The sequence below is a fragment of the Mycothermus thermophilus genome (assembly GCF_041956435.1).
Source record: "Mycothermus thermophilus strain CBS 625.91 unplaced genomic scaffold VTJ04scaffold_1, whole genome shotgun sequence".
NCBI classification, from domain to species: Eukaryota; Fungi; Ascomycota; class Sordariomycetes; order Sordariales; family Chaetomiaceae; genus Mycothermus; species Mycothermus thermophilus.
The window spans coordinates 5,127,622-5,153,581 of record NW_027191427.1 but is presented as its reverse complement, the minus strand read 5'-3'; the positions used below and the strand labels follow the sequence as shown (position 1 = coordinate 5,153,581).

At 54.5% G+C, this 25,960-nt stretch overlaps 8 protein-coding genes across 8 annotated transcripts; 7 read left to right on the top strand and 1 right to left on the bottom strand.

Annotated features, from left to right (window-relative positions):
* Positions 1-423: 423 nt before the first annotated feature.
* VTJ04DRAFT_1926 (uncharacterized protein) lies at positions 424-3,551 on the top strand (the record flags this gene model as incomplete). The annotated part of the gene is made up of 3 exons (XM_069359667.1): positions 424-669; positions 737-1,261; positions 1,326-3,551. 3 exons carry the CDS (start codon positions 424-426, stop codon positions 3,549-3,551), a joined length of 2,997 nt encoding a protein of 998 aa, XP_069224534.1.
* A 2,826-nt stretch (positions 3,552-6,377) lies between these two features.
* On the bottom strand, positions 6,378-6,928 carry VTJ04DRAFT_1925 (uncharacterized protein; the record flags this gene model as incomplete). The annotated part of the gene is made up of 2 exons (XM_069359666.1): positions 6,378-6,702; positions 6,807-6,928. 2 exons carry the CDS (start codon positions 6,926-6,928, stop codon positions 6,378-6,380), a joined length of 447 nt encoding a protein of 148 aa, XP_069224533.1.
* A 1,319-nt stretch (positions 6,929-8,247) lies between these two features.
* On the top strand, positions 8,248-10,226 carry VTJ04DRAFT_1924 (uncharacterized protein; the record flags this gene model as incomplete). Its single annotated transcript, XM_069359665.1, has 5 exons — positions 8,248-8,657; positions 8,712-8,816; positions 8,869-9,217; positions 9,269-9,527; positions 9,580-10,226. 5 exons carry the CDS (start codon positions 8,248-8,250, stop codon positions 10,224-10,226), a joined length of 1,770 nt encoding a protein of 589 aa, XP_069224532.1.
* Positions 10,227-11,905: 1,679 nt separating this feature from the next.
* Positions 11,906-12,917, top strand: VTJ04DRAFT_1923 (uncharacterized protein; the record flags this gene model as incomplete). Its single annotated transcript, XM_069359664.1, has 2 exons — positions 11,906-12,120; positions 12,185-12,917. The coding sequence occupies 2 exons, from the start codon at positions 11,906-11,908 to the stop codon at positions 12,915-12,917; spliced, it is 948 nt and encodes a 315-aa protein (XP_069224531.1).
* A 2,049-nt stretch (positions 12,918-14,966) lies between these two features.
* On the top strand, positions 14,967-15,236 carry VTJ04DRAFT_1922 (uncharacterized protein; the record flags this gene model as incomplete). Its single annotated transcript, XM_069359663.1, has 1 exon — positions 14,967-15,236. One exon carries the CDS (start codon positions 14,967-14,969, stop codon positions 15,234-15,236), a length of 270 nt encoding a protein of 89 aa, XP_069224530.1.
* A 612-nt stretch (positions 15,237-15,848) lies between these two features.
* VTJ04DRAFT_1921 (uncharacterized protein) lies at positions 15,849-16,777 on the top strand (the record flags this gene model as incomplete). Its single annotated transcript, XM_069359662.1, has 4 exons — positions 15,849-15,921; positions 15,993-16,039; positions 16,096-16,133; positions 16,201-16,777. 4 exons carry the CDS (start codon positions 15,849-15,851, stop codon positions 16,775-16,777), a joined length of 735 nt encoding a protein of 244 aa, XP_069224529.1.
* A 595-nt stretch (positions 16,778-17,372) lies between these two features.
* Positions 17,373-17,876, top strand: VTJ04DRAFT_1920 (uncharacterized protein; the record flags this gene model as incomplete). The annotated part of the gene is made up of 1 exon (XM_069359661.1): positions 17,373-17,876. The coding sequence occupies one exon, from the start codon at positions 17,373-17,375 to the stop codon at positions 17,874-17,876; it is 504 nt and encodes a 167-aa protein (XP_069224528.1).
* Positions 17,877-23,372: 5,496 nt separating this feature from the next.
* VTJ04DRAFT_1919 (uncharacterized protein) lies at positions 23,373-25,940 on the top strand (the record flags this gene model as incomplete). The annotated part of the gene is made up of 1 exon (XM_069359659.1): positions 23,373-25,940. One exon carries the CDS (start codon positions 23,373-23,375, stop codon positions 25,938-25,940), a length of 2,568 nt encoding a protein of 855 aa, XP_069224527.1.
* Between the last annotated feature and the right edge of the window lie 20 nt (positions 25,941-25,960).

Sequence of the window (25,960 nt, the reverse complement as noted above, 5' to 3'; positions counted from 1 at the left end):
AGCCGGAAGGTCCAGGTCGTTGAGTCAAAGTCAGGACTGCGGGGCAGCGGGAGACCGGGTCCGGCCTTGCTAGACCACCCCACCAAGCCTTGGCCCTGGGTGCGCTGAACTTTCCATTGTGCCACTTCCGCTTCTCTCAACCCAATCCTCGAGTCTCTCTGACTCTTCGGCCTGAGAAGTCTCTCAATCATCTAAAATTCACCCATCTCCTTCCCTGCTCTCTCCCCTGGCACTCTTCTCTCCTATCCCATGCCGGCCCCAGAGCAGGTCATCATTGAGCAATCCGCCGCCTGGGACGCTCGCATGCCTCCCAACGATCGCTTCCAGCCGAGCCCGCTCGACCCCGCCCCTGCCCTCTGAATCCTGCTCGTCCTGCCGCAAGCCTTGCCTCAAAGCGATTGAATATTTCCCTTGAACGCCGCCATGATCCCCTTCTCAGTCCCCATGAACGGCGCCGGGGATTCCGGTCCCCGGCCGACAAGCCAACCTCCCGAGATGGGCCGGCAGATCGCGGAACCCTCACCAAGCGCCTCCCACGATGGCTATGACCCAATGCAAATCATCGCAATGGCGCAAAATCCGCCTCCCGGTGCCACTGTTTACTCGCCTACCCTTCCCCCTTCGGCCAATGTCAATCCGCGCAGTTGTGTGACGTGCCGCCGGCGAAAGGTGTGTACTCCGCCCGTCCCCCTTTCTTTTTCCCCTTTGTCGGCTCCCTCCTGACCGCCCCGGCCAGGTCCGCTGCGATAAGCACATGCCTTGCTCCAATTGCCGCCGCACCATGATGCCCTGCATCTTTCCGCCACCGGGCCGCGCTCCGCGCCGCTCCCGGCCCAAAGATCCGAACGCCCCGCCCAAACAGCTCTCGAGTGAACGTGAGTTGGAACTGCTCCAGCGCCTCAGAAAGCTGGAAGGCATGGTCAAGGATCTCAGCGGCCATGTCGTCGACTTTGAAACAGGTCGTCGGCCTTCGTCCACTGGCAATTCTCCTCGATCTCCCGAGGCTCTGGGCTACGCCAGGGACGGAAGTAATATTGGGAGCGCCCCTCCCGGGGCTTCAGGTCCCGGTAGCGTCGGAAACTCTCCAGCCATGCCCAATTCTCGGCCGCCTCGCTCCGACTCGGCGGGCTTATCCGAGTCTGGCTCCCACGGTCCTGGATCCCCGGAGGTCACCAAGCAATTTGGTCGTCTTCTTCTGACCGATCGTGGGACAACCGCACGTTACATCAGCAGCACCCTGTGGTCGTCAATAAATGATGAAGTATGTCGCGCGTGTTTGATGTGCCTGTACAAAGCAAATCTCACTAACAATTCCCTCTCTGTAGCTCGATGAACTACGAAAGGCGTCACAAAATCTCACCTCGGAAGAGTCCGACGAGTCCGATGTCGAGGGCTCCCCGGAGTCGCCCGACCAGACCAAGGGCCTTGACCACCACGCTTTCATCTTTGGCTACCGATCGGCCGACGTCGACCTCCGACCCCTGCATCCCTTGCCCTCACAGATTCCTTACATTTGGCAGGTCTATCAGGAAAACGTTGACCCTGTGCTCAAGGTCGTCCATGTGCCTTCCATGGGCCACTTCATCAAGCAAGTCACCAACAACCTTGATGCCTTGACGCCGTCGCAAGAAGCGCTCATGTTTTCCATCTACTACGCCGCCATAACCTCGCTAGACGAGGAAGAAGTCAGGCTCAAATTCGGCGCCGACAAGAGTTTTCTTGTACAAAAACACCGCTTCGCTATCGAGCAGGCTCTGGCGAAGGCCGAATTCCTCACCAACCCCAACTTCACCCTGGTTCAGGCCTTCATAATTTTCCTCGTCTTGGTCCGTCGCCACGACGATTCGCGCTTCGTATGGACCCTCACGGGCTTGCTGATCCGCCTCAGCCAATGCCTCGGCCTCCACCGTGACGGCTCGAACTTTCCGAACCTGTCACCTTTCCAAGTCGAGATGCGCCGACGGCTATTCTGGGCCATGTGCGTCTTGGACCTCCGCTCTGCGGAGGACCAGGGCACCGATCTGACCATCGTCCCCGGCACCTTCGACACGCAGCTTCCCCTCAATATCAACGATAATGACATATCTCCCGAGAGCACCCAGCTGCCTGAGCCGCGCGAGGGAACTACCGATATGGCCTTTTCGCTCGTCCGCTACGAAATTGCCTCACTGTCGCGACGCCTTTATACCGTGTCTTCGGGCCTGACGCACCCTGTCCCTAATGAGGCCTCGAAATCTTTCGAAGAACGCGAGGCTATGCTGATGGAGGTGTCCCAACGCGTTCAGGAGCGCCTGCTTAAGGACAACAACAATACCATGTTCTATGTCGCTTCCAATGTGGCACGTGTGATCGTGGCCAAGATGATTCTCGTCATCTACCAGCCAGTCCTGTTCCCGGGTCGTCCGGAGTATGAAGCGCTTTCGGACGACGTGCGCGCCCGCTTACTAAATGCTGTTCTGGACGTGTTCGAGTACAGCCACCAGCTCAACACGGACCCGCGCTTCAAGCAATGGCGTTGGCTGTTCCAGACGTGGAGTCATTGGCACGCCCTGGGTTACGCTCTGGTCGAGGTGTCGCAACGGCCCTGGGGCCCCAAGGCCGAGAGGATCTGGACCGCACTCAATTTGACGTTCCAGTCACCAAACCCTGCCGAGCTCGAGAGACTGGCCAACCACCATGCTGTCTGGATGCCTCTCAGGAAGTTGTACCTCAAAGTCAAGAAACATCGAGAGACCGAGATCGCTCGTCTCAAGGCAGACCACGAAGCCGCCAGGGCCCTTGACGAGCAAGACCAATACAGAACCCCTCCGTCTGCCTTTGGAAGCCTTGATGGGCCAAGCAAGGCTGCGTATGCTGCCGAGCGTTGGCGTAGCCTCGTCGGTTTGCCCCCGTCGCCACCGCCGCTACAACAACAACAACAGCAGCGACCGCAACTAATTCGACAAGCTGTTTCCCAGGGGCTACAGAGTGCCACACCATTGAGTTCAGGCACAACCACTCTGGGCTTCAATTCACCGGCAGTCATTGAATCGCTTGACGAGGCCATGTCCCAACCGGCCTTTGTACCCACCGACTTCATCCCTCTCTTCAACGCCGCCAACCCGGATGCCACGGGCGTCTTTGACCTGGCCTCCAGCCAAGGGCTGGGCTACCCCTCAAGCACCTCGACGTTATCTAATTTGAATGCCATTGGAACGGACGGTCTCCAATCATCCCTGAGCCCATCAACCGGCCTGACAGGAGGGACAATGTCTATGGGAGGCCCCAATTCGCAAATGTCACAGGCATCACCACAAGTGCCGTTTTCCGCTTCTCAATCCGGGCTTGGCGTCGGTCAGCAAACCGGGGGGACAACGGCGGGTCTTGAAGAGAATCTTCCACCTTGGTTGTGGCCACCCACGACGGGTTCAAACGACCTGCTGAATGTTCCCAACCAAATTGACCTTGAAGATATCGATGTTAATATGGACGAGGGGTTCGATTGGCAGACCTGGCAGGAGAGATTGGGGAGGTACGAGGTGTCCGGAGGCGGTTGGGGTCCAGGATTGTAACGGATCTCAAGACCACGTTTTTATGGTACACGCTTCAACGTCGGACTCGGTGTGTTGAGTTATATGTAACATTTCACCTGTCTTGGGAAACGTAAGGTGTTGGGATGGATCTTGGCTTGGGATACTTGGAAATACCACTGGGTTGGATCGGTTGGCAAGATAAAGAAAAAAAAAACACCCTAGAAAAGTTGCCTTGGCCGAAATACTGGAAGGACTCTCTGGGTTGTTCAGGATAATATTACGGCCGGTTCATGGTTAGAGATACAACGGTTCAACATGCTATGCCCTTGGTTTCAATGGGGCCTGTCATTTGGTGGATTAATTAGTAGGATTATTAGCCATGTCCCGCCAGTTTCGACTCACGTGTTTACATGCCTTTGCGTCCAGTGTACTTAGTCCGCAACAAGCTCACCCGAAGAAGTATTAACTGTGATGTCGGTCGTGACCAGAAGCGGTGGCCCTCGTAATCACCCCTTCTCCCAGTTCTCAGTCGAAATGTTTGGGTTGTCGAGGATGATGATAGCGTGGCCGGATTTGAAGTAGACGACATACGCGATGTATTGGCGTTTGTCGTTGCCGTCGATTCGAACTTCCAGGCGTGATCCTTGATCGTCAGGCTTGGGGTGGTTGAAGGTCAGTCCGGCATGTCACGCCCAAGTCGATCTCGGAAGCGGCTTGGGCTTTCTTGGGAGTTGTGTCTAGTTCTATTGGAGGCAGGCCGCGCAATCGCCACTTTGTGTGCTTTGTTGTTTCGGTCGTTTAACGACCAGAGTTGGTCAAGGTTGAGGGGAGATGGGAGAAAGTCATGACTTGAGCGACTCGGGGGGCTTGATGACATGAAAATGAATTTGTCTTGGTCATTGCTGTTTGATCGAGATCCTTCCCCTCACCCGCCTCGCCCTGCCGTTTGCGCATACATCAGTGGGACAGGGTTATGGGTAGATGCGCCGTTTACCAGGACTGTCATGCACACGGATTGCCTGGAGATGATTCGCCATACCTTTTCCCACGGCTCTCTGTCGTGACACAAGTCAGATGTGTTCATGTCAGTAAGGTACTCTCAGCTTCAAGGTGGTGTTGAATACCAGGGAATTAGTACATCAGGTTGTCAAGCCATGGGCGTCCAGAGGCAATACCCTGGCCTCAAGTGTCATCGCTTGGGCTTTTCGTGTGTCTGAGCCGAGAAGACCAAAATACGTGGACAAGCACGGAGGTTTCGATGGCATCTGCTCACCCACTGTCCACGACCCCTTGGTGTTTACTGCCGCGCTTCGACTAACTGTTCATGTGGCCTGGCCGAGCCGAGTCATACAGGGAGAGATGGTGGGACGACGCATCGGCGGGCGTTTGCCAGCCCAGATTCCGAAGCGTCTGGTTGTCACCACAGTCGCCAGGGGTCCGCGAGGTGCTCGGTGGCCGCCAGTGCTGTACGCGTCCTCGGAACATTAAGTCGAAGAATGGGGTTCTTGAATCTGCCTTGGCTAACCAGGAAACAATTTGGATATGTAACTCGAGACTTCTTTTATTATTAACCCGAGCCCTCGCAGTCTCAGCAAAGCGCCTTCCTGTTTGCTTTGAGACTCTGAACTCCCATTATTAACGAGTTCCCATGTTGTGTAGCATCCTTTGAGCTCGATGGCAACCCAAGTCAGATGACGGAATCCTGAAGTGTGATCACTGGTGGCCTGTGAATGGGCGTCCAAGAACGGGGACCGAGGCTCGGAGGAAACTTGGGAAAACTTGCTCAGTTGCATTCTGAGGCTTTGCCATGTCTGCTGTCCTACACTTCCCCTTCTTTTTTTTTGTTCGTGTGGGAACCAACAGGACTTCCAATCCTTGAATAATGCGGAGTCGTCATGCTATGCAGGTATGCCTGGCGTTGTCTTGCGTGGGCCTGTTTGTTGACTTGGTCTTGCTTTGTGCTGGGCTTCTCCAGCAATCTGACTTTTCTTGCCGTGGGATGGGTTTCCTCTGCGGGATGAATTTTCCATGACTCAAAAGACTCCGCTTTCCAGCCAACCTGTCAACGTTTTCATCCCGTAAAAGTCCAGCTATTGTTTCTGCCATGGGACAGGTGTTAGTCGCTGGCGAGTTTGCTCAGGGGTAGAAACGTGGGGGTTAAGGTAGCCCGCTTGAAGTTTCTATTGACAAGTAAAATCGAGCCATATCGGGGTTTGGGTGGTGAGCCCGGACGAGAGACTGCCGGAAGAATCTCAGAGCACAACTGATGCCATTATGCTCATGTTATACACAAGTCGTTGCACATCGCACATAAACACGGAGAGACTTTTGAACCTTGACCGAACACTGCCGTGTCTTGACAGGTTACCTTGACAGTTTACACGCAATATTTTCCCATGTTCCGCCCCGGGTAGTTTCCTTGTTGCTCTCTGTGCAACAGAAGCGCCCAACCAAACACTCCCAAGGGATTTCTCCCGTCTTTCTTGGTGCAGAAAATAGCATGCAGAAGCACTCCATCCCGAAACTCTTGGCGGACGGGCTACTCCGGAGCAACTTCCGCCGCGGCGCATGTCGTTGGTTGTAGTTATTACATACACACCATGGGTCGGCCTCTGGACTGGGGCTAGAAGCCATGGCGGCTGAACTTCCGAATTCTGCATCTTAGTTCCAAGACGCTAGTGCTTGAGATGCAGATGAGGAGACCTAGGACCGTAAATCCTCAGGATCGTTGGTCGTAAATTACAGGTGATTAAACTATGTACATAAAGCAGTTTGTAAGATTACTCCTCCTCATTTGTTTTTCGGTGAACACCAAGCATCCTCCAGCCAAGCATAAGCTATGTGATGGTAACAGTCCGATGAAATCTAGTTGGCCATGGCAACAGCGAAGCCGAGCAGGGCAACGCCCATGGCGTTGGCAACCTGGAAGACAGCGGCGCCGCCGGTGCTGGTAGCACTTTCAACGGCAGCCGTGGACGAAGGAGTCTCGGCCGGTGGTGTGGTGACGGTGGCGAGGGTGGTAGTCGACACAATCGAGGACCCATGGTGGTGGTCGTCCTCGTGGTCAGTATCGTGGCCATGGTCATGGTCGTCCTCGTGGTCAGTTTCGTGGTCGGTATCGTGGTCATGATCGGGCGGAAGGGTGGTGGCGGCCCCCGCGGCGCCGGTGTTCCTTGGTCCTTCGCAGTGCCTGGTGTGACGAATGAATATCGAGCACGAGTAAGAGGGAGACAAGGTCCAGGCGGGCCGTGACAAGTGACACAGAATGCTGGGTTAGGGCTGGAGGCTTCTTACCAATGATCACCGTGGGGTGTGCACCCGTAACTCTCGGTGGGCGACGGGCCTGGGGTGACGGCCTGACCCAGGGCAACGGAGACGAGGCCCAGCAGGGCGGCGACGAAGGTGGCACTCTTCATGTTGACGGCGATCAGGAAGTAGTTCCGTGGGCTTGGGACAAGTGTGTCACGGCGAGGAAGCTGAGGACTCTGTCCCACTGGAAGCGGGATTTGGGCGGAGATATATCGTTGGGCTCATGTCAGGGCAGACCCAGAAGGTTGGCCTCCGCGGGAGGTTGGAAAGGCGTGACTAACACAAAATGCATAGCCTCTCATACACGGTACACTGTCAATCCGCCGTAATCCATCCGGTGGGCATATTGGACGCTGCCGTCAAGGTGCTTGTGTCCCGAGATCAACATGGCTGATCCATTGCCAAGGCGTGGCATCGCAGGGTTTCCGTGCTCTTCCGGGAGAATGATGTTTCTGCAAGCCAAGCTCTATTTGCGGTGCTGAGGAGGGAATCCTCCGAGAAGACTCCATCTCGACTACTGCTGTGTCACAGATGTGGAGAGAAGTTGGCCCATTCTGCTGGGGCTCGCAGTCCACCAACAGCGTGGTGGTGATGTGTTGTGGTGTTGGCCGCATGGCATGGCATGCCATGGTCTGGTTATCGCCTAAGTTATCGACGACAACGCGGGAGCTGGCAGCTGAGTGGGCTGGACAACACGGGGGAGGGGTCCAGGTTGTGGCGTGCGCAGCCATCAAGGTTCTCAAGGTACCCACTTTCCTAGCCATCAAGGTTCTCAAACATGACGCTCAGCAGCGGCCTCGATTGGAAGGTGCCAATCAGATGGCTCCGGGCGCAATCTCACCTCCATCACGGACGGCAGCCCGAGAAACAACCTTGAACAAAGCTTCAACTCATTTTCCCGCCGGGTGGACCTCCGTGGGCACTACTCGGAACCACAATGGATGGACACTCCCGCTCCACTCCCGCTGATCCTAGATTCTCTGTGCTTTGCCTTGCTCATGTGAATTTGCTCTTCTCTTCCCCAGACCCGCCGATCTTGTTTCACTCGCCAACATCTTCCTCTCTCGGTCAACCTCTTCCTGCAGAGCCTCTTTTCAGCTGGCCCGAGACAGCCACTTGGATCCGCAGGGAGACAGTGACTGGTCGCCTGGTGAACCTTTCTGTCCACGCCGAGCACATCTTCCATTAAGGTTCTCGCGGGGGTTACGTGCAGCCCACCGTCAGTCCCCCCTCAGAACTATACCGACCAGCCTCATCTCTGCATTCATAACCGGACCACGCAGCTGGTTCTTCCAACAGAGCGCATCTTGCCTTCTCTCGCCGCGATTTGATCCGCGTCTCTTCAAGTCACATCGTTCCTCCCCACCTGGGACCGCCGCCGAGTGTATTTTGGGATCTTATCTTTCTGGTACTACTGGCACTGAACATGCCCCGGCTATCTATTCGGGGATCGGCCCTTTGCGGGCTGCTGGCTGTCGTGGGTGCCGGCGCTGTCGCCCCGACAGCCCGGCCCGTTCGCGCGCGGGCCCATGTTGCTCGCGCAACGACTCAAGACCACCATTCTCCTGTTGTCACCGCTGTGTCCGACTGCCACACCGAGACCGGTGTTCAATATTGCCATGCGGGGAGCACAGAGTTCAGAATTTCCGGGTCCGTGACAGCGGATTCGTACACGGACTGTCACGGCCAAGGTGCTGAGACGTGGTGCATGGCGCCCACGGGCGAGGTCCAGATTATCGCAGTCCAAGCCCAACCCACGCCGACTCCAACCCAGGCTGCGGCAACCACCTCGTCTGTCACGGCCGTCTCTGACTGCCACCTCCATGGCGCGGAATTGTAAGTTTTGCCTAGTACCAGGCTCATCAAGGCACATCGCTAACCAGGGGCCAGATTTTGCATGGCTGGCACTACCGAGTACGAGGTTCATTACTCGGTCACGGCAACACAGGATGTGCCTCCTGCCTTCACGGGGTGTCATGCTCATTACACGGAGATGTAAGTTTGCCCAAATCCCTGAAACATAGAGCGTTGCTGTTGACATCCGTAGGTTCTGCGTTGCTCCCGATGGCCAAGACGTGGCAGTTCATGTGGCGGGTGTTGAAGGGGAGGAGGACGGTGATCATTCTTCCTCATCGGGACTGAACTGTCACTTCCATGCTGGCGTCGAGCACTGTGTTGGCGCCGATGGTAAGGAGGTTGCGAAGACATGCGAGCGCATCGATCGCGACTACAACATCAAGTTGCGCGTCGGCCTGTTGTTCGTCATGCTGGTGACCAGTTCCATCGGCGTTTTTAGCCCAATTCTTCTGTCTGCATACGTCTCTCCTAAGCATGTCGCCTTCACCATCCTGCGCCAATTCGGCACGGGCGTGATCATTTCGACGGCGTTTATCCACGTGAGTATGAGACATCTGCACTCTGACCTGCAATTGCTGACAAATTCATAGCTCTTCACTCACGCGTCGCTCATGTTTGCCAATGAGTGTCTCGGGGAACTGTCGTACGAATCCACTGCCGCAGCTATTCTTATGGCGGGCTTGTTCCTTTCGTTCTTCGTCGAGTACCTCGGCAACCGACTCATCCAATGGCACGAGTCCAAGGCGCACACGGGGAGTGTCGAGGCTCCCGGCCATCACGCAGCTCCAGCCCGGACTGATATGGTCAACATCACCGTGCTGGAGGCCGGCGTCATCTTCCACTCCCTGCGTAAGTCCCTAAGTAATCCCTGACGTTCAATATTCCGCGGCTAACCTTTCAGTCATTGGCCTTACTCTTGTGGTTGCTGGCGACACCTTTTTCCTCACGCTTTTCGCCGTTATCGTGTTCCACCAGATGTTTGAGGGTTTGGCGCTCGGCACCCGCATCGCTGCCCTTGGCCGTCCCTGCCCTACGTCTGCCCCGACTACTGGCCATGGCCACGGTCATGACCATGATGCTTCCACCGACGGCCACAACCACGCACACGGCCACGAACACTACCATGCTCATGACCAGCAGGTCACCCCTGCACCTGCTGAGCCTAAGCACGCCCACTCCGACGAGTCCAACAGCGAGCACACGGCCCCGTCCACGGCCATTCACGGCAGCCACGGCGGCGGCGTTTCGATGCGCAGGAAGCTGCTCCTCGCATTGGCCTTTGCTCTGGTCACGCCGGTGGGCATGGCCATTGGCATTGGCGTGCTGAAGCAGTTCAACGGCAACGATCCCTCGACTATCATCGCTATCGGCACGTTGGACGCGTTGTCTGCTGGCATCCTGGTGTGGGTTGGCGTTGTCGAGATGTGGGCGCACGACTGGATGCTGGGCGGCGAGATGACCCGCGCCAGCCCGTTGCGGACGGTGCTGGGCCTTGGTGCGCTGGTCTTGGGCATGGGGTTGATGAGCCTACTGGGGAAGTGGGCTTGATTGATTGACATGTCATGATTTCTGTCTAAAAGTTCGGTTCATGTTCGATTCCCTGTAGCGGATGGGATCTGGATAGACGGCTGGCATATATGGGAAAGGAAAAAGCAGGATGAGGGTCAAGCGGGTCGCGGTGTGCTTGTTTTTGGTTTGTATCTGAAGTCATCATGGCGTTGGTTGGGTTGGCATCCTCGTCTGGTCGTTGGCGGCATACTGGGTTTCGGTACCTATTCAGGCAGCGGACATACTCGTAGTTTTGATGCGTGGTTAATATGAGTCCATGATTTTGACCTCATCTTGTCAATAACATCCCCACGTGTTCCTCCCGATCTGTGACCATTCGCGTAAGATGTAAGGGTGAACCTCGCCAAGATGACTAAAAGCCCCCGTGTTGCCAAGAGAATGATCGACGCAGCCAAGCCATCTGGCTTTTCCTACAACGGAGGGTCCTTATCAGACGCGAGGAGGGCAAGAAACGGTAATCCTGGACGTGAAGGACCAGACCAACCCGGAAGTTGGAGATGGGATTCATTTCTTTCAAGCCACAAGCTGGTCTCGGCTTGAGGTGGTTGACAGCCCGAAAAGCCACGGACGGGTACAAGCCGGAAAAAAACTCCGATGACGGATCGGGGCTGTAGCCAGTCGTCCGGCATCGGGATTGGCGGGGCTCAAGTTCTCTGTGGTAAGGTTACCGTATCTTACGCACTGTTACCGTACAGATTTCTCGCGTGCCACGGATCCAATCAGGTGACTTGGGAGCACCAAACTGGAAACCCGGGCTTGGTGCAGCACACGCCAAGCAACAATGTGAAAACTTGGTCCGGGGGGAAACCACCATGTCGTCATCGTTGGGCACCAGCGTCTTCGGAAATCTGGATGACCCGCGCAGCCGCAGCAGATAAGCCTGGCCGGGAGAAAGCGAGCGCATTCATCCTCAACGCTCTTTCATTTGCTCTTCGGCTGTCTCCCATCCGTGTCTCGCCGGCGTTGTGCAATCATGATAGGTAGCTATCCTTTACCCCGCGAACTAGTCGCATCAGCATTGGTCGTTGGCAGTAGGGATGGGAGTGAGCATGCGGAGGAGCCCGACCCTATTTATACCCGATATGGCTTCTCCGGGTCGAGCTGACTGGCGCGCGCCCGTTTTTCTGGAGGACTGGGACTGGCCCTCTGAGGTTTGCTTGCGACGAAAAGCATGACGAGGGGAAAGCATTTTCGGGTCTACCACCTGGTAGGCTTGGTGTCCCCCCCTCCGCTTTTGTCGACTGGCAAGATGCAAGGCCACGGAAGTCCGCATTATGCAAAGGCGCGCCAAAGAGGAACCAGCGAACGCATGGGTCCAGACAGCTGGTGCCCGACGATTGGCTCGCTCCGAGCCCAGAGCCCAGCAAAATCGTCTGGGAGCGGTGCAGGGTGCATCGTTGGCAACGGCGGCTCAAGGGAGGTCAGGATGACTCGACATGGTTTGGGTTCATACATATTGTGATGATAGGAAGAGGAAGAAAGGGAAAGAGGATGCTCATGCCATTTCGTCGAAAGTTGACTCTCAAAACATTTCTGAGGTTGTGCGCCGGCGACAACATCTGTCCGTCTGAAGAGTGACGGTTTGCGCTTCATAGGTTCCTCCACCGCCTCTTGCTTCACTGTGAATACCTAATTCGGTAATCCGCGGTTGACACACTATGCCCAACCTCGTCGCCATCGACGTCTCCGTCACGGAGCGAAGGCTACGCCTGGTCTTCTCAGACCGCGCCGTCGCCGAGGCGTACGCTTCATATCTTCGCGCCCAAGATCTGCGGCCATACCAACTCCAGCCCGTTCCAGGATACCGGGCTCTGCCGCAACTCAGCAACAACGCGAAGGCGGTGACGTTGTCACTACCCGACTTCATCACATGGTAAGCTACCTGCCTCAATCACCAAGTACGCATCATCGATCCACTGACACGACGACAACAAAAGGTTCATCACCTGCCGCCTCCCCGACGACGAAGACGCAGTCACCTTCACCTTCGCCGACGAGTACGCCGTCCACGCCGCGCGCTGGGCCGAGTCGCTTCTCTTGCTGGAACCCGTCCCGGGCTCCTTCGCCGACGAAAACGCCACCATCATCTCCCGCCCCGGCTCCGTCGCGCCCGCGACCCCCAACGTCCCCTTCTTCTCGACGACATACCACCACAGCAGGAGGCGAAGCAGCCCGCCCACCAGCCCGCGCACCAGCAACTCCCGTCGCGGCGGCGGGTCGACCACCCCGTCTTCGTCCGCCACCACCGCCGTCGCGGGCATCACCACCCCCTCCGCCACTCCGGGTCCCATCGTCCGCGGCCTCGTCAAGCAGCTGCATGTCCGCCGGCTGTGGAATCGCACCTACCTTCTGCGCCGACTGGAGGATTTGCGCCGGCAGGCCGTGACGGCAACGGCGAGCGTGGTGGCCAACGCGGCGGTCGCGGGTGCCACTGCTGCCGGGGGGTTCGGGGGCTTCCAGCCGGTTGGTGGTCACGGCGGCAACGGGATGATGATGATGGGGTCGACCGGATCGCCGATTAATGGGTCGGCGTCGGCCACGCCGACCAAGAATAGGAGCCGCGTGGGAAGCCCGGCGTGGGCGAACGCGACGGCCGCGGCCGCGGCGGGACGGGTGCCGGTTGCGCTGGGCGTGTCCGGCGGGATGCAGAGGGGGGATATTTGGTGGTGATTTTGTTTCTTTCGACACTTCGCTCTGTTTCCCTTGTTGGTTTATTTTTAGGATGTTTGGAGGTTTGTTTCGGCTAATAGGTGTTGGCGGCGGGTTGGGGTGGTTTCTTCTATTTTGTTTTGGTTGCGAGATACCTCTTTGTTCTGTTTGGGTTGGCTGTTTGAGTTAGTCAATGGGAAGGGCGTTTGCTGTTTGTGATCCATTGACCAGGATGTTTCCGTGGTCGGCGTTAGAGGGTTTGTCTTGAACGCATAGAGCGGGAAAACTGGTTTCTTGTGATGTCGGTTCGGTGTCATATGGCTTGGATTCGGTGTTTTGTTCTCTCCGGCGGTGTCTTATCTGTTGCATTGTTGACATGTTGACGTGTTGACTTGTCCATCTGCTCGGGTCATCCATCTGGTTCAAGGGGTTTAGAGTTTCAGCCTCATTTTGCTTCAGGCATATTTCGGTGACCAAGACAAGATGTGGATGAAGGATCGGAGAAATCTAGTAGTGTAAGTCGACGGACGAGGCTTGCTGTCAGGCGTAAATATAGCAACATACCGACGCTTTGGGCAAGCCATCGGCGTAAGCATCCCCACTTGCCCCATTGGGATTACAACGTCTGTTGTGCACCACTTCGCCGCATTCCACTGGGATTTCACTATGGGGGCCATACGTTTCAGATTTACTTCGTCGATGCAATGTCAAGTGAGATCTCGACGGAATACTTGTTGCCTGGATCATGATTCGCGACGCTCTCTGCGAGATTGCTGTCAATACTCTGGAAGGCAGCATCCATAACCAGGGTTAGGGGTTAGGCGGGCTGACCGTGGTGATGCTGCTAAGCTCGGCGGGTTTTGCTCTCCGATGCTCTCCACCAAGTTCATGTCCCAAGAGACCCTGGCCTGGTCAACGCATATTCGATCCACAATCAACTAGCCCGAGTTTAAGCTTTTATGGTTAGCTTGGATTCGGTCTCGGGGGCTGAGGGATGGTTTGGATTTTGCTGGCATGTCCTTCGAGCATGTCCAGGAATGGCTTGGAGGCGCCGGAATTTTTATCAAGCCTCGGTGGCCGATGCTTACTGTACCCCAGAATAAGACCTCCGTCTCACTCAGAAAGTCAGCCCGCTAAGTCTCACCAGTTTCATCTTTAACCATCCGACCCGCTGTGTCTTGCAAACATGTAAAAGTTTAGGCTTCGAGAATGGCGACCCCCAAGACAAGTCATCAACCTCGAGACCCCAGTTCTCGATCTGTCTCTTGTCCTCCACTGTCGTACTTCCAACAACACCCAGGAAACGTAGCCCAGAAATGCTCCCAAGGCCCGAACAATCGGCCAGCCAGAATGCGACCAGATCTTCTCCCTCCGCTGCGGATACCGCAGAAGCAGTCCCCGAAGCCCGTTCTTGTTGGAAAATATCGCTGTCCTGCACGCCCGGAACGGAAAGTCTTGGGTCATAAACCTTCAAACTCATACTCCACCTTCAAGCCTCTTCCTCCATTGCCACCGTTCCGAAAAAGCCATCGGCTCGTCGACTTTGACGATATCGACGTCTTCAAGTTTTACAACCCCTGCGTTCTCCCTCCATCTCCAGTCATCGTGCCCACCAAACCAGCTGCTGAGCCAGCCGAGCTTCCCGGTTCCTTTCCAAAACCACCACCAGACATGGATGGAAGTTCAGCAGGAGACTGGGAGATCCAAGAAAGAACACCTCGTGGAGAACACGCACAGCAGTCCAGGGGTCAGGCGGAACCAAAGGACGAAACGATCAGTGACCGAGACGAATCGACCGTTATTAGTCGGGTATCGAGTCTGAGTTCGACACAAACCGTCGTTGAAGCGCCACCTCCGCCAGAGCCTCCTGAACGAAGACGTCCGCCATTGATCAACTGGGATGCCCGGAGCAGTTTTTACTCAACAGACGATAACCTTACCAACGAACACTCCCGGGCCATTGACAACAGACGAGGAAATTCGCACGCGCCAATCCAAAGGCAGGAGGATCGATTAACTCCTCGGCTCAACGCAGAGCCAAGCAACAATTTTCAGACAACAGATCCCGAGATGGAAAACACGGCTCTGAGGGAGCTTATCGGCATCATCGACGAGTTGTTGGACCCGGGACCAAACAGGTTCGACACCAATGACAGGTCACAACGCCTATCCGTGGGAACTCTAGGGACGACCTTGGACTACTACTTCTTACCGAGGGAGATGTTGAACGTGGAGGCAACTCACAGCTGCAATAACACACCAGGTTCGGGCGGGAAGCATACACCTCAGGGGACGACGATGACGTGGTGGAAGGCACTTCGACAGGGACTCTTAATCTAGTTATGGGTGGTTTACTGGGACGTCAGGTAAATATCACTGTTTCTTTGTATCTTGTTACCATGTGTTTTGTTAGCTGTTTGTCTGTTTTCTTTTCTCGTCTACATCTCTGCGCTTGTTCGACATGTTTCTCACAAGTTCAATCTGCTCTTATGATTTTCGATTTCACGCTACCAAGGAGGGTCAGGTATCTCGGTTTCATGAAGCTCAGCCCGTTAAACCGTTAAGATAGGTAGGTCCTTCTGAATGGGCGGTCATTCCCTATGAGTGACAAGCTGGAGGACCCAGATGAGAAACCTCACTGATACCTCGGTTCTTCGGGTACTTGAGCAGTTGTTATCTTGTTGCCGACGAGATCTCCCCGGTTCATCACGCCCATCGGCTTACAACACACCTATGAGTGGCATGCTGATTGGTCCGCATCCCTTGCATACCTCACGCAGTACAACGGCGATCCACTGTGGTCCCACCACGACGTCAACGGAAGGGCGAAGCAGGGAAGGGTGTCTCGCGCTATAAGGTATTCCATGGGCTTCTGGGCATTCCTACGTTCTCACTCCTTCAAAAGTCCAGCCAATTCGTGATCTCTATCCTCAATTGCGCTGACAAGTCAATATGTCGGAGCCAATTATCTTGTTCGACCTTGCAAGCAAGCAACAACGCTGCTGGTCTCTCAACCCCTGGAAGAGTGAGTATTACCAAAGCATCATATGCTAGATGGACCAACTCGAGAGCCAGCACTATTGACATCATGCATAGCCCGTATGCTCCTGAACTTCAAGGGGCTTGACTACCGCACAGAATGGGTATGTCCCAACGAAATAGGTACCGTTGCTTTGTCCACCTAGACTCACTCTTCTAGCTTGAATACCCTGATATTCGCCATCGTCTCCAGCCTCAGTACGTCTTCTACCTCCATCATCCCCAAGCATCCTCCGTCTCATCCACCGCATTAACCCTAACCCAGCGTCCAACCCAACCCACACAACCTCAACCCCAACCCTTACTCCATCCCCACCGTCCGCCTCCCCAACGGCGAGTACGTGATGGATTCGCGCGCCATCTCGGAGCGCATCGAGGGCCTCTACCCCACGCCCTCCGCCCGTCTCGACTCCTTGGCCCTGTCCCGCCTCTACGACCTCATTCCGCGCCTCGTGAAAGCCATCCAGCCCATCTACCTCCTCCGCGTGCCGCAGCGCGTCCTGAACGAGGCGAGCCAAGAGTACTGGTACCGCACGCGCGGGCAGCTGGTCGGCATGCCGGTGGAGGAGTTTGCGGCCAAGAACCCGGAGAAGGAGTGTTGGGATCGCGCGGAGGAGGTGATCAAGGAGGTGACGGCGTTGTTGAAGCAGGGGGGTGATGGGCCGTTTTTCTTGGGGAAGGAGGTTAGTTACGCGGATTTTGTGTGGGGTGGGCTGCTGATCTTTTTGAAGAGGCAGGGGGAGGACGGGTATCAGGAGTTGTTGAAGAGGAGTGGGGACGGAGAGGCGCACGAGAGGTTTCTTAAGGCTTTGGAACCTTGGACGAAGAGGGACTCGGAGTGAGCTCTACTACAGAAGTTTCTATTCTGGGAAGATTGGCTTCGGTGAGGGACTATGGGATTTCACGGACACAGAGAATAATCCAGCAAGGACTCATCATGAGAACAAGGCACCTCTGTCATATTCTTTGTCTTCCCTTTCCGCGAGTTCCGCGACCTACGCGGAGTCCTCACCGACACCCAACGTGGTTAGACTATCTGCTCGATCTTCTCCCACCTGATGAGTGTTGTATTATCAGGCCATCTGGTCTAAAATCGCTTTGTATCCAGAGCAATGTGTCTTTCTCACATAGGATCATCTCAACTTCGGCTCGATGAGACAGGACGAATACTTTGAAGACGGATGTGAACATAAAAAACGACGATAATAGGCCAAGCGCTTAACCCTGTGAAGGTGAGGTTATGGCGCAAGTCCTGCCGGAAGGGTAGGGACATCTTCAAGAACAAGTATAAGTAGGCCAATCTCCTACACTCTCAAGCAACCGATGATGGTCAACAACACCAGCAGTTCAGCACCTTTTAAACCTTCAACCTGACAAGATCCTTCACATCATTCAACTTTACTGTACCCCAACCCAAACCCAACAAACATCGCCAGTATGACCGACTACAAGGAAGCCGTCGGCCGAGAATTCGTGGCCATGAACTTCCACTGGCGCGCCATGCGCATCATCGAGGGCCAGCCTATCCACCCCAGTCCCAAGATCTGCTTCGCCTTCATGGACACCGACCCCCTCGTCCGCGACAAGCTCCTCAACCGGGTCGTGTTCCACGTCCAGATGTTCAGCATCTGGCACGACTCTGCCGACGAGACCGAGAAGCTCGCAGGCGTTGAAGATGTGGAGAAGGTCCACGTCATTCGCGAGTCTAGCTCTGAGGACCTCCCTGTCGCGCAGGAGCTCCATATCAAGTTCCCCGACCTCCGGGTTACCGAGGCGGGCACCTACCATGTCCGCGTCAGTGTGTGGTTTGTTCCAGAGGACGGCTCGGCCGCTGTGGAGCTGTGGAGGGAGATGTTTGCCGCGTTTGACTGCATTACCCAGAAGGAGGCGGACGAGCAGGATGCGGCTGGTGAGGAGCGGTCGGAGGCTTCGGTTGAGTGATCTGGAAGTGAGGGGGTGGTGAGGTTTGAAGATGGGACGCGATAAGTTTAGACTGTCCTGGTTTCGTAGTTGCAGGCGGGCATAGGAATCCGGTGATACAAGGTATGACTCCTGATACTGGGTCCAGCGATTGACTAATTATACGTGCCATGTGTGTAGTACTACAAGTGATTTTGAAGATGCTGCGAAGTACGGTAGCCTAAACACGTATAAACCTGCTAAGCCAACACGTTGAACAAAGACACATTTTGCTTGGGCCTCTGGAAATGCGTAACAGATTTGAATGAGTTGTCCAGAAGGAATCAGCTTTGGGTATTGTGGTAACCGCTTTAGTCACCTAATACTACATTATCCTCGTCGTAAAACGTTTGTCCATGGCAAGTCTCAGTCTTTGTTGTCAGCACAATGTACACATTTCAATATCTTTACCATGTAGCATCATATGACATCCTGCGCCGGCCCAATGACATGTTCAATTTCACACAGTATATGCCCAAGACACAGAGTTGAACCGCTGATCAGTACGCAGGCGTTTCACTAGGCCGTCGGTTAATAGATCCTTTTGACTAATACTCATTGATACCTCTATCAAAGTTCCTGGAGAACACAAACACGTTAGCGGTATTGACACAATAAGATCTGAAAGTCTCATGGTACAGTTGCAATCGAACAAGAGAAGAAATTACACAGAGTGAAAAGAGTCAGTCAACGGCATTCAGTATAGACAGAGGCAAGCATATATACAAATGGCCTCTAATTGCCTGCTCCCGTTTCGCGCCTCTCTTCATCGAATATTGCCCACGGGCTCAACTAACCTCGACCTCTATTCTGTAATAATACAAGCCAGAAACCCCAATTACGAACTTCTACCATGACCGAACTCTCCAACCCTCACAAAATTAAAACCGAGTTCCACAACTTCCCAGGGACCAACTGGATAGGGCCGTTCCAGTTGACTGTCAACGCTGTTATTCGTACTAACGGCCGCTTTCCCCATGTTTGGATGCGAATTCCCTGGCGCCCAGGAACTAACGACGTGGAATTTGGAGCAACAATGGCACTCTTTACCAAGGACCTAGATGGCACGGACACGGAGGCTGAGGATGCCCTCAAAGGCGAGGAAACAGTTTGGGATGATGTACATCGGCGCGACGAAAACACGGAACCAATTACCACTGTGACGGAAGTGAAATGGAAAAACCTCAAAATCACGAAACCAGGAAGATATTTCTTCAAGGTCACGATCAAAGAGCGTCCGAGGCGAGGGGGGACCGAAAAGACGCTTGGTGAATGGCGTGGAGATGAGTTCACGGTGTCTCCGGAAAGTCCTTGATACTCGCCATTAGGAGACTGGAGCAGGTCGAAAACCAGACAGGGCAGAAAAGGCGTTGCTGTATTGATATTGCAATTGACGCGTTGCTTTGGCTCCTAGTTGAATATTAGCTCAATAAGGAGGTAACTTGCCGGTTTTACACAGACAACTGGCCAGAGTGTACATGGGAGATTGATCACAAGGAACATGCTGACATAGTAATAGATAAAGCCAACTCATAAATTACGCCAACTCCGTTGTCTAAACTGTCACTCCTCTGGGGTACTGAATGTGACTCCCCATGCAGATCCTGCACATTCCAGGATGAGGATAAAAGGAACTATCGGAGGATAGCTCCCATCGTTACATTCCACTATCAATCCAACACCTCCCCAAGAAGTCGTACTATTTCTCGTCCTCTGTGCAGGCTCCCAAGCGACCAAGATGAGCATCGTCTTCCACGGCCCCTTCCCACAGGCTGGCGATCGGGTGTATACCAACACTACGATCAGAACACTTGGGGGCGCATCCCCCAGAGTGTCCTTGAGAATTCCCCCTCCCGAGGGCAACACGCTTCCCAGCCTTGAGGCCAGGATTTCTCTTTTCAAAGTAGACAGCCAGGGACGAACGACCGAGAAAGCCACCTGGGCTCTCAGGGGGCGGACGCGTGTTCGTGAAAACAGCATATCCAGGCCACCTGGCGAGTGGTATTTGACAGCAGAATTCAAGTGGAATCGACTTAGGATCAGGAGGCCAGGGACATACCGCTTCCACGTGGAAGTTTCCTATGTTCATAGGTTCGGCATCAGGGAGCTTATTGATGAAAAGTTTGGCCCCCGGTTTTCCGCGGTCTCGGATTAATGGGCTGAGGAGGATCGACTGAGAACTCCAAGGTGTCCTTTGGGGACTTTCATATTATTCGTTGAGTTTCGTCTAGCAATTTTATCTGCTCAGCTCCCTAGGCTGATTGCAGTGTCCCTTGACACTCAAGACCTAGCAGACGGGAACGAGGTTAGAGTCATGGAGGACGTTACAGGCGCTTTTTCATCAAATACTATTGTCTCTGGGTATATCTCCATCGTCCCCAATCTAAGACTAATATAGCATATCACAAGTGAAAGTTGAGACAACATTTATGGTCGTATGAGCCCTCATGACACATCAAATACGTTGAATCATAGCAATAACCTACAAATAGCAAATGTATTCTCTCTGACTGTTGTCACCAGAGTGAGTCTAGTGACAAGCAACAGTGAGATGTGTTATTCCAGGATTAGTATAAAAAGACGAAGGGACCATTTGTGGAATGTCTTCCTCTTTACCTCTCAGCAACATCTCTCCAAGTACCTACTGTTGTGTTCAGTATCTCTGAACTGACATCCACCATGACTGCTCAGTACCCTCCACCAGACATTATCTTCCATCCTCCATTCCCAGAAAGGGGCCCAGGGACGTATCACTTCGGAGTTATGGTGTCTAATTATTGGGAAGGATGCGGCTCTCGGATCGTTCGAACAAAGTGCGACCACGTATTCACGGCAATATCTGAAGAGGAGGCGCTGAATGTTGACCCATCAGGTGATGACAGGGGAGGAACATCAAGGGCTCGTTAGGCGTAGTCAGGCCATATATCTTGAGATAGGAATTAAAGTGTATGCAATGGGCTCGGCTATTGATAATAGCCAGCTCGATCGGTTCATATTCTCTCCATCCTCTCCTGAAGTACCTGTGCTCTGACCCGTTGCATTATAGCTCGTCTCTCGCGAACATTGGAATACAACTGCGACAGCCTGAGTAGGAGGCGGGATCCCGTTGTGCTGGTTGAGATGAAGACAGGCAGCTCCAACAGAGTATTGAGAGAATGAAGAGCACCAGCACGCGGGGGTGCATAATTCCTCCTCCTGAGAGCTTCATCACCCAATCCCTCAAACGTAAACCATTTGAGGCGTGCTGTGGAGTGGTCAGTTGCTCCAATTCTGTGAGGATGTCAGAATTGATCAACGGTTCGAGCAACTGTGGATGAAGATGGGTCAACCTCCATCAGACCTCCGGAAAGGGCATCAGAATGCCAAAGGAAATCCCAGCCATCACCATGATCTGAAAGATCTGAGGACCGGGCAGTTGTTCGCCAGGGACACCAGCGACTATCTGGCGAGAATGCCAGCCGCACATAGTGACAATCCAGCCAAGTCAAGAATCAATGGAAGCGGTGCTATCGGCATGGGGATAAGATTTTCAATCGAACCCCAGAAAACAGATGCGATGTAGGTATCGTAAGACAGGGTGGCCTGGACGTGAGGGAGGACGCTCCGCCATGCACAATCATAGCCGTAGGCTTCAGATTCCCGGATGAACCTGTCAGAGAGCATGTCAATGAAAATACCTCGTAGTTCGTCGTATAGGTGATGATGTTTGAGCCACAAGCGCGTTGATGACTGCACGAGAGGGTGCATACTGAATACGTCGCCCGTTTCCGTTCTCGAGAGAAGGTGATAGTCCCTTAACATTGAGATATCCTTCTCAAAATCGAACGTTCCAGGAGGCTTAGGCTTCGGTATTTCTAGCTGGCGGAGGGAGCACCGCGGATTGGAGAGGATAGGCCATCTCGTACGGCCTTGTAGGGTGGGATTCGAGTTAACGTGGTGGACAGGGTGGCCTGAGGCGGTTGAGAACGACATGGGGATGCTATAGGGGTCCAGGAAGCTCATAAAGGAGAGAAGGTTTGCCGCGGAAGGCCGGCGTTCCTTAATATAATCGAAGGATATCTTCCAGGCTGCAAATACAGCATTAGAAGACCTGTCGCGTCGCCAGTCCCCCGTATCTGTCTTCAAGAGTTCGCCTCTCGTTTTCTCTCCAAGACGGAAGAGGTCCAAGTACGTTTTGGGAGCTATCTCTTGTGCGTGTATGTTTGCTACCGCCTGGCAAATAGCGAGGGGTACGAATCCCAGGGCTTCCACGAGGTCGGCCGCGACCTCGGGCTCAGGAAGATATCCCAATCTCCGGTTCAAAAGTTCCAAGGACTCTGCTTCGGTCATGGTGGGTATCTCAAGAATCCCGTAGACCGGATCAACCATCCTGCGAGCCAGGCCCCTGGACCGTGTTGTAATAAGAATTCCTCCGTGATGGCGCCGAGGGAAGAATCTTGCAAGAGGTTCCTTATAACCTGGCTTCTGGGCTTGGGCTGAACTGTCGGATTCGGTCAAGTCAGGGTCGGCCAAGTCAGGGTCGGCCAAGTCGTAGAACACTTTTACATCGTCTGCACTGTCCAGGATAATGAACCACTTCCCATTATTCTTGTCAGATAGCCAAGTATGGACGAGAGCCGGGAGGTTAGCCTCAGGGAGATCTCTGCCAGGGAGCTTGACGGCCTCGGAAATAGCCCGGAAACCCTCCAGGACACGGGCTCGTGTGCTAGCATTGATCCAAAACACCCATCTTGGTTCACCACAGGATCGGTCGGCGTCAACCCGATGGGCATACTCAATGGCAAGTTCCGGCTTCCCGACGCCACCCAACCCCCATAACGAGAGGCGGTTGTGCGTGGTGGAATGAGAGAAGGCTTTATTAATCTTGTTAAGGAGATCCCCCCGGTTGACGAAATCGCGGTCACGAGAGGAGGGGATGAGTGATGAGGGATTCGGTTTTCTGAGATTTCAGTTAGCGTCCAGAGGCTGTGAGAAAGTACATAGCTGGGGGAGGAATGCGGAGTTTAATATCCTCAACTGAAAACTCAGTCTTGACGATAATCTGTCCATAGTTTTGGCCGATTTGGGTACCGATATTTTGGCCAGTGAAGATGATCCGAGCGGAGTCCGACGGCGATTGCATTTCGGTTCATCCATGGAAGTACCATAAAGCATATCCAGAGGCCATGAAACGTGAATTTCGATGGTTCAAGCAACAGTGTGGAAGGAGAGTTAGGAGGGTCCAGAGGTAGGCTAGGAAATTTGAGGTAGGGGCTGGGGACTATTGCAGATTAGCCAGCGCCACCTTGCACTGGTAATGTTAACCTTGAAGAGGCACCGAGGCGGCATTAAATAGGTAGTACGCGGTCCGCGCTGTCAAGTCAGGCTCAGCCTCACAACCCCACCGGGCGAGGTTGTCAGCCGCAACGTCCAGTTGGTGTGGGCGAACCTGCAGCCAGGGGGTCCTGAGCAAACCTAAGTCTTCAACCAAAACCTGTCATGACGAAACCCACCCACCACGATGCGAGTATCCCAAGATACACCTACAGACCCCTTCCTCCGGGAGTCTTCAGGTTGTTCCAGTTCTGTTCCGTTACGACGCCTAACAGCCCGCTCTTGGCGAAATGCATTGAGACACGTTTCGATGACCCGCTATCATACGAAGCATTGTCCTACTGCTGGGCAGGCCATGAACGAACGTTGAGCCCGGAAGAGTGGGCACGGCGTACCCGCCTCGACTGCAAAGTCTTGATCGTCTCCAACTCATCCGATGCCACTGCCAGAACAGAGCGAGATGTCGTCGGTTTCATCCCGATCAGCGCACCCCTGGAAGATGCGCTGAGCGCCCTTTGCAACCACACGGCTCAACCGCTTTTTGTCGACCAGCTTTGCATCAACCAGACTGACAATGCTGAGAAGTCGGTCCTTGTGCGGCGTATGGGCGACATTTATGCTTCGGCACAGCGAGTCCTCGCCTGGTTGGGCCCAATGACTCCCGAAGCCGAAGCGTTCTCTAAGTTCGTGGGTCGCCGCGAATCTAAAGGACCCCCCGCATACCACCGACTGGACACCCATGACGAGGGCATGTTTGACGTCCTCCGGTCATTCATAATCGGTACTCAGGCTGTCGGGCAGCCGATCCCAGACCATATCTTGGATGATGTTGATGTTCTGAGGCGGCTGGCTATTAAGATGAAAAAGACGGAAAACTTTGGCCCCCTACGCGGCTTCGTTGATGTCTGCTCACGCGCCTTTTTCGGACGCATGTGGATTGTCCAAGAGGTCTGCTTGCCAAACAATATACGCTTCATCTGTGGCAATTCAGCGTGGGATGCGCCCGTCATTGAACGTGCGTGGCGATTCTTCAGGCTCTTCCTTGCCTACTTCGGCCAATCGTTCTCCCATGAGGACCTGGCAAGAGCCTATCCCACCGTGGACGATGTCATTTTCACCATCGCGCTCTGTCGTTTCATCAACCGCCTGTTCTCTACCCGTCGTGCTCTTCACAGCCCTGGCACAGTCGATCGCCTCCCTGCCTTCCGTCTGCTCGCCAAGTTCAACACCGCCGACAAAGCTTCCAGGCTAACTGCAGACCACGACCTGCAGAAGTACCGTTGTGGTGATCCTCGAGACTGCTACTACGCCCTGCATGCCTTACTTTCGCCCGAAGACCCTACAATACGTCGCGTGGCTGTCGACTACAACCTCCCCCCTCAGCAAGTGTTCATTGATCTCGCCGGGGCCATCGCCACCGACGACCCAGATGTTCTTCTCTTTTCCCAGCACGATGGTTGCCCGGAACGGCTCTCGAATCTCCCCTCGTGGGTGCCTGACTGGAGTTCACAACTGGCGCTCCCGCATAGCTATTTGACCACAGCCACACCTCATTTCACAGCAGGTTTGGCCTTGAGCGAAGAAGAGGATCCCTGGATAGGGGCTTCCGCTACCCATGTGGACGGTGCAATCCTGATGATCGCTGGACGGCGACTTGGTAGCGCCATCGGTCGAGTCGGAAAGTATATGTACTTCAATCCACACTCTATTCCCGACCTGAATGACATTACCCATCACCAATTCCTTCATGAGATTGAGTTCTTCTGCCGGCTCGCAGAAACTGCCCAGCATCAATCACCTCCGCAATCCAACTCACCAAGCCACAACACCTCCGAGTCCTTAGCATCGCAGCTATCAGCATACAAATCGCCGCCCATCCTTCCTTCGACACGCTGGTTGATGGCTACTGGCGGGTTCGGCCTCAACCTAGCTCCAACCCAACCAGCCAGTGCAGACGGCATCTCACAAGCCCATGATCGATCTGTTGATCTTGCCGCCACCCGACTTGGACCTCTTCTCCCAAACATCGTCACCACCACCACCACCACCGGAAATACCACAAATCTTAATAACACCGAGCGCATCCCCCTCCTAGGCCTCGCCTACACCCTCCATCGCCGCAACCTGGCCCGCCGCGTCCGCGTCCACGAGCTCACCTACTACCGCCGCCAGGCTATGGATCAACTAGCCCCAATCGAGGCTCAATGGCAGGCATTCCAGACCCATAGCCGCCTCTGGCGCGCTGTTGTGGCCTTCCTCGAGAGATGGTTCGGCCTCGGACGGGTGCTCGACAAGCGGTGGGAGGCATGGGAGTTTGTGGACAAATTTCATCGGTGGTATGATGAGCATGACCCCAGCCGCAGCGGTCCTGCCAAGAATGACTCTGGCGATGATGGCAATGTCATCGGTGGAGGACAGGCCGATAATGAGGAGACGGTGTCGGCTCGCCAGCAGGTGGAGGCTGTCCAAGGAAAGCTGGGAAATTTGATGGATGTCCAGCAAGGGCGACGTTGTTTCTTAACCCATGAGGGGTTTGTTGGGCTTGGGCCGAGGGGAATGAAGGTTGGGGATGTTGTCGTGGTCCTCAAAGGAGCGTCAGTCCCGGTGGTGCTTCGACATAGTGGACAAAAGGGTCAACAAGAGGTGTTTCGCTACGTAGGTGAGGCGTACTGTTACGGAGTCATGGACGGAGAGTGGACGGAAGGCAAGCCGCAGGCATTCCACATCGTTTGACCAAATCATCAGGAGGTATC